Source organism: Gadus macrocephalus, chromosome 14, assembly GCF_031168955.1.
Source record: "Gadus macrocephalus chromosome 14, ASM3116895v1".
Classification (NCBI taxonomy): domain Eukaryota; kingdom Metazoa; phylum Chordata; class Actinopteri; order Gadiformes; family Gadidae; genus Gadus; species Gadus macrocephalus.
The window spans coordinates 17758525-17766024 of record NC_082395.1 but is presented as its reverse complement, the minus strand read 5'-3'; the positions used below and the strand labels follow the sequence as shown (position 1 = coordinate 17766024).

Sequence of the window (7500 nt, the reverse complement as noted above, 5' to 3'; positions counted from 1 at the left end):
GCTAAGAGGATTTCACTGTTTCAATGCTTTAGTGACATATGAAGACCAGCTAGTGGTGGAGGTTGAGGTGGTGGTGGTGGTGGTGGGCAGCAAGGCTAAGAGGATTTCACTGTTTCAATGCTTGAACATGCGTGCATGCGATCCACTTTGACAGGGCATGGAATGAGTGTCGTTCCGGGTAGCTCCTAGCAGTGTCAAAATATATCCAGGCAAATTGAATGCAAAGGTGTTTATTGAAAGTAATACCATGCAAATAATGTGTTGATGCAAAGCAGCTGCTTACTCTGTCATAAATCCACTGGTTTTACGTGCCCGGTTGATTGGGGTCAGAAGTAAGTCATTATAAAGTGGCTGCAAGTTTGGGTTCATTAACCCCTATAAGAAAGGGGTTCATCAGGGATCCTTTTGAGGATCCCCAATGTTCCACAGCCAAAATCAATCTTATGGATTCATTGAAGCCTTAAGGGCTGCTATAGAGTGAAGTGACCCAGGCCTCAGAGGTGTCAGGGCCTGTCTGTTAGCCCAGCAGGGGGCCAGGGCCCTGCAGGGGCTAAAGACACTACACCGCCCCCTGTGGAGCAGTGTGGCTTGACCGGGTTTGACTTGTTTAGAGAGCCGGGCATTGTGAGTTTTAGTGGCCTTTAAAGACCCTAAATGGAGGCCTCTGAGGTAACAGTGGGAAGGTACTTTCTGCTTTCTATAATGATTATACTGTTGTTGAGGAGAGACTTTAAGAGTATGCTTGTCTTTTGGTAGATTGTTCAGTTTTTAATACAGCCTATATATCTTTTCCATTTCGTTTAGCATTGAATTGAACCAAAGTGAGGAAGGCTGAACGGTGTAACGAATGGAAAATAGTCAGCAAGGAAAGTTCTCTGAAAGATCAGTGCAAAACCATGAGGATAAGGAAATCCTGTTCCTTATCCCACTTTCTGAACAAGAAAAGACAAGCTCATACAGAGCTCCCAGGCAGAATGGAGGATAAGGTAATGTCGCTGGTTGGAGATAGAGATGCTCCTAATAGACCTATTGTTATGGGGTTATGGGTTCACGTGAACGCCTTTAACAGACTCCTGCTGTAAGAAGGCGTGAAAGCACTGCCAGCTGGCCTCAGATTAGGATCCTTTGGGGGGGCTCTTTCCTCTCCTTTGAACGCTTAGTCAGCGTCTGCCTCATCGCCAGGGAATCGGGGAGATCGCTGCGCGACAAGTGACAAATATGCCGACGCGTGTTCATAGTTTTAACTGTGATTCCCGGGCTGGTTTGTCAGTGATCTAAGACATTTCCATGCGCGTGCGTGCGTCTGCGTGCTTGTGCTTGTGTGTGTGTGTGTGTGTGTGTGTGTGTGTGTGTGTGTGTGTGTGTGTGTGTGTGTGTGTGTGTGTGTGTGTGTGTGTGTGTGTGTGTGTGTGTGTGTGTGTGTGTGTGTGTTTGCGTGTCTGTGTGTGAGTGTGTGTGTGTGTGTGGTGGTTGGAGGGGGATATATTGTAGGTCAGTCAGCAGCTATTTGGAGGGCAGGTGGTGGACAGATGCTACATGGGATGAAATCAGAAATATCTGTGCGCACACACACACCGACACACACGACTCACACACCAACACACACACGTACACATACGCTTTCAACTTTTTCACCTGTGACCTCTGAACTTTGTAGTAATGAAACACCCCCCCTACCCCCTTATGACCTTTGCTCCGAGGGATAGAAGTCCAGAGTGGCATCACGTCATACGTGTTTCCCATCCTAGGACTGTATGGAGATGGATTGCTATGAGCTCAAACGTTAGGCTATGACATGCCGACCACAGGACGAAGTTGTACCATGCGGGAAGAAAACAGAGTTCAGGAAGAGGCAACCGGTCTGCATCTGATAAGAGACAGATACCCCTGGTCTGTGGGAGATAAGAACAGCAGACAAGTGTGAGAGAGGAGTAGGCGTATCTCTGAAATCCACACTCCCATTGAGGGCTTATCGGGATCCAGAAAGGGGAAAAAAGGAAAATAAAATATGTCTTGGAATCACAGTAAAAAAAAAAAAATGACATGTTCTTGACGCACGCATTGAAAAGCAGTGTGAATAATTATTCCTCTGCAGTGGAAGGGACTGGCTAGTGACCCAACTAGGTTCACTGATGTTTTTCAGAGATGACTATAGCACAAGGCAGCGGTAGGAGGGGTTCTAGAAGAAGGGGTGGATGAATGAGTGTGGTTGGAGGAACGGGTGAGAGAGAGAATGTGTGAGTGAGAGAGACAGAGAGAACCGAAGTATGAGCTGGAAAGGAGGGGTAACACCATTTCCAGTATTCTACGGGACTTGGAAGAAAAACGTTCATTCCTAAAGCGGTCGGCTTCATTATCATCATCACCCCCCTGCGCTAGAGCTTTCACTACTTTTATTTGGACTTTTGTCTGCGTCAGACATGAATGGTGGTCGTTCCTTTTTTCCCTTCAACCCTAAGTACATACAGCCTAAACAAAATAAACCAAGGAGGTAGCGGTGAGGTCGAGGTGGTTGTTGGTCACTTTTCTTTCTGAGTCTTCTCCTCAGCGCACTCGGGATGGATGGATAGGATGGACTTCGCAGACGCGGGAGACGGAGCGCGCAACGACGAGGCTTTTGGAAACTTTCACGTGGAGTAGTTCAGCGGTTCCACTCAAAGGCGTTTGGCGACGCTAACATTAGAGGCGCTTTTCTTTTGCGTGGGGAAAAAAAACGAACAACCAAAAAGAATGGCCCGGACGGCTTTGTTTCTCCTGCTGTGGATCTTGACGTGGCTGGGGGATGCGAAGAGCACGTACCCGCAGCGCTACAGCCTGTACTCGGGCCAGACGCAGTCTCCTCAGCACAACAGCGCAGCCCACGGAGCGCGGGCGGCCAGCCGACACAGGTACCCGCACGACAAGACGCACCAAGTACAACAAGTACAGCCACAGAGTTATACTTTTGTTCTGGGGCTTCTTTGTTTCAGTGTTCATGTTTTAGTCAGTATTTTATTAATTTGTTTTTAAAATTAGCCTGCTTGCTGGGGATGTGGGGAGGGGGAAGCTAAGGTGGGGGTTAGGCAGTAAATATAAGACATATGAGCGCAGTTAACTACTCCAAATGTTCCATGAAAACAGCTCTCACCCCCACACACTCACGCACACACATATACGCGCGCGCGCACACACACACACACACACACACACACACACACACACACACACACACACACACACACACACACACACACAACACACACACAGACACACGCACGCACGCACGCACACACACACACACACACACACACACACACACACACACACACACACACACACACACACACACACACACACACACACACACACACACAAAAAGGTCATTAATGATGCTTGCATTCTTGGCGTGGGTTGGTTCTTGCCGTGCAGGTCGGTCTATGGGCTACTGGAAGTCCTTGGGGTCTGCTCACAGTGAAAGCATGTATATCGATTATGAGCAGCAACACAAAGGCGCTATCATAACAGGTCTGTGAAGGCCTGGGACCATAGGGGGAGGATTGACGATGGGTGATGCTGAGGACTGAAGGATTGGGACTCCAAACGGTGTTAAAACAAAAGATCATCTTACCTAAAACGAACAAAGTAACAAAAACACCTTTGAGGTGGTACGAGAAAAATATTGCTTAAAAAAATAATTATTTAGTTTATTGCCTCAATCATATATCGTAATCTACATGCCGCTGGTCGGTCTTGACACAGAAGTGAGAGAAAGTGGGCCCGCTCTTTGCCATTAACTGGTGTTCGTTTCAGTCAAGATTATATCATGATCACTGTAAAAATAACAACAACCTGCCGTTACATTTTATTGAAACCAAATCAGCCATTGGCTTGCGCAGCACTATGACAGCAATGCTCCACGCTGAATGATGGGGACTGCATGTTGCGGGGAGGGATTAGGGCGTGGCAGTTAGAAGTCAGAGTCTCTCTCTCTCTCTCTCTCTCTCTCTCTCTCTCTCTCTCTCTCTCTCTCTCTCTCTCTCTCTCTCTCTGACGTACCGTGGGGGTGGGGCTGATGCAAAGCCAAGGCAACCATTGCTAAGGCCAACCCAGACGACCAAATCCATTTCTGTCTGATGTTTGTGCGCCTTTAATTACACGCAGACGAGACAGTGTGTGTTTATGTGCGGTGTGTGTGTGTGTGTGTGTGTGTGTGTGTGTGTGTGCGTGTGTGTGTGTGTGCGTGTGTGTGTGTGTGTTGGCGTGTCTGTGGTATTGTGCACTGTGCTTTGCGTGTTTTATGAGAAAAACCAAGTGATACCGCCTCCTGATTCTTCACTTGTCTATCCAACCATGCATCAATTCATCCATCCATCGCCCATCCTTTCCCTCCCTCCGTCCATCCTTCTATCCATCCGTCATCCATTATCCATCACCTACGTTACCGACGTTCTCTCTGCATCCCATCTGGCCACCATCCCGTGGCCATCACTCAACCTGCCCCCTGTGTGTACGTCCGTCCATCCGTCCTGTCAGTCGGCCTTTCCTGTCCGCATGTCTGTCTGCCTTTTCCGGTGTGCAAGTCTGTCTGCCTGTCTGTCCTTCCATCTGTGTTCATGGCTCTTGGCGTGTCTGTTTGTCTGTACGCCTGTGTGTCAAATTTTCTGCCTTTCCTGTCTGAATGTCTGTCTACCTGTCTGTCTTTCAGTGTGTTTGTGAGACTTTCTGCATGTCTGTCTGTCTGTCTGTCTGTCTGTCTGTCTGTCTGTCTGTCTTTCTGGCTGCACGTATGACTTTCTGTGTGTGTGTCTGTCTGTCTTTCTGCCTGCGAGAATGACTTTCTGTGTGTCTGTCTGTCTGTGTATGCCCCGCTTTCTCTGTGTTGGGTAGGCCTGTCCGCCCATCTGTCCATCCACCTCTCTATGTCCGTCCGTCTGTCTGCCCATCAGTTCCTCTGTGTGGAGGTGGACGACTCCTCTGTGTGGAGGTGTGGACTACACAGAGCAGGCTCTGAGCGCCTGGCTGAACTCTTTGTTATAACAGATGGCAAAGGTATTCCACAAGGACCCTGTGTCGGCATGCTGTGTGTGTCTGTGTGTAGGAGAAAAAAAGGGAGAGAGAGAGAGAGAGAGAGAGAGAGAGAGAGAGAGAGAGAGAGAGAGAGAGAGAGAGAGAGAGAGAGTCTGTCTATACTGGTGAGAGAGATAAAGTCAAGTTGAGAGAGAGAGAGAGAGAGAGAGAGAGAGAGAGAGAGAGAGAGAAGCAGTATGGGTGTGAGGAAAGGATTGTGTCTAAGAGAGAGAGTGTGTGAGAAACGGGGTGAGAGAGGGGGAGAGAGTGAGCTTTTGGGGGATTTGGTCAGTGTATGAGAAAGAGTGATATTAACGAAGGGGATCTTGTCTGATGGCAGGAGAGAGTGAAAGAAGAAAAGAAAAATACCTGAGATGTGCTGACACCCTGAAAAATGATCAACTTCTCCCTTCTTAAGGAAATCCAGTCACCACTTGTTTTGAAATCACTTCAGAGGGAAGTTTGCAATGAACTTTGGTTAGACTGATATTGATACAGTGTGTGTGTGTGTGTGTGTGTGTGTGTGTGTGTGTGTGTGTGTGTGTGCGATATAGAAGTAGAGAAAGTGTGGGAGTGTGTCTGTAAGAGAGAGAGAGAGATAGAGTTTGTGTGCATGAGAGAAGAAGTGTGTGTGTGTGTGTGTGTGTGTGTGTGTGTGTGTGTGTGTGTGTGTGTGTGTGTGTGTGTGTGTGTGTGTGTGTGTGTGTGTGTGTGTGTGTGTGTGCGTGTGTGTGTGCGTTTGATGTGTTTAGAAAGAGAAGAGAGGTGAAGAGATGTGTGTGTGTGTGTGTGTGTGTGTGTGTGTGTGTGTTTGTATGTGTGTGCGTTTTATGTGTATAGAAGGAGAAGAGAGGTGAAGAGATGTGTGTGTGTGTGTGTGTGTGTGTGTGTGTGTGTGTGTGTGTGTGTGTGTGTGTGTGTGTGTGTGTGTGTGTGTGTGTGTGTGTGTGTGTGTGTGTGTGTGTGTGCAAGAGAGAGAGATAGAGGTTAAGAAAGTTTGCTTATGTACGTGTGTGTGCATGGTTGTGTGTATGTTTGTGCGTGCGAGAGAGAGAGAGCTAATGGTCATCACTCTAAACTGTTGGGCAGAGATACAGGTGTCTGTTGCCCTTGGACCTGTTTGACTGCAAGTTCCAGAATAGGTTGCTCAGTAATTCCATTCAAGTACTCTAACACCTAGTAAGTCTGTTTAGTCAAGAGTCCAGCACCTAGTTAGTCTGTTCATTCAAGGCTCTAACACCTAGTTAGTCTGTTCAGTCAAGGCTCTAAAACATATTTAGTCTCTGTAGTCAAGGCTCCAACACCTAGTTAGGCTGTTCAGTCCAGGCTCTAACACCTTGTTAGTCTTTCAGTCGAAGCTCTAACACCTAGTTAGTCTGTTCAGTCAAGGCTCTCACACCTAGCTAGTCGGTTCAGTCTAGGCTCTCACACCTAGCTAGTCGGTTCAGTCTAGGCTCTGACACCTAGTTAGTCTGTTCATTCCTCTTTCCTGTATCTGACACTACAACTGCTACAACTGCTCACTAAAACTGACAGATTTCACTCGTTGTACATCCAGCTTACTTAACTGGATTAAGCTGGACTAAAAAAGGTTATCTATGTTTAATTGATTTGACCAGTAGGATGTTGGCTCCGGACTCGTTCCAGAGTCCTCTCCAACAACTCAACAGCGTTCACAATCAAAAGCCCAGTTTCTTTTTTCTTATTTTTCACCTCGAAAAAAATGTGACGTGAGGTTAAAAGTGTATTCAGAGTGTATTACGATTGGCACATGAAACGCTCCGGGAAAGGATTCCCTATTTTATTATTGTGACTTTGAACGTCCAGCCCCTCCAAACATCGACACCCCACCCAACCAGGACCAATGACACGTCCCCCGCCCCCCCCCCCCCCCCCCCCCCCCCCCTAAACTGTTGTGAAGCAACACGGTTGAACCGAAGCCGGCAGCGGCCAGCGTAAGCCTGAGCTGAACCCCCGTGAACTCTCTCCGTTCCCCTGGCTCCTCCGTTCCCCCGGCCTCCCTCGTTCCTTATCCAAAGACTATACTCAACTGGAGAGCAGGAGTGTTTATGCGAGCGTTTGCTCTGGCTCTCCTCGCCTGGGACCTGGCAGAGAACAAAGGGGAGACGCGGTCTGGGCCTGGTGGGTTCTTCAGCGGGCTGATGTTTGTGTTGTATTATCCGGACTCTCTGCGGGGCGGCTCCGCAACATCAAAGCTAACTTAGCCCCTCTCTCCGAGTGGCAGGAACGAAAAACGCCAGCCCGGTGGCAACACGCAGGGTTTTATGCACACGTCTGTGTACACACATGCGTGCCGTGCACACCGAGCCCTGACCGCCTGTGAGTGGAGCGACCTGCATGTAGTGCCGCTGACGGCCTGTAGGTGGCTCGCGTTGTTGGGAATGCGAAAAGTAACTGCCAAAGGGAAACATCTGATTTGATTCTAGTAATACA

The 7500-nt window shown here is 48.4% G+C and overlaps 1 protein-coding gene and 1 long non-coding RNA gene across 2 annotated transcripts in view; both read left to right on the top strand.

Annotated features, from left to right (window-relative positions):
* The first annotated feature begins 2182 nt into the window (after window positions 1-2182).
* Window positions 2183-7500, top strand: part of emilin1b (elastin microfibril interfacer 1b) — a 26905-nt gene continuing 21587 nt past the window's right edge. The window contains 1 exon segment of the mRNA XM_060072196.1: window positions 2183-2888. Within this exon segment, the coding sequence (XP_059928179.1) occupies window positions 2731-2888 (158 nt within the window). The 5' untranslated portion in view covers window positions 2183-2730.
* On the top strand, window positions 5191-6319 carry LOC132472532 (uncharacterized). The gene is made up of 3 exons (XR_009529097.1): window positions 5191-5677; window positions 5820-6210; window positions 6259-6319. It is a non-coding gene; the product is annotated as an uncharacterized LOC132472532 (long non-coding RNA).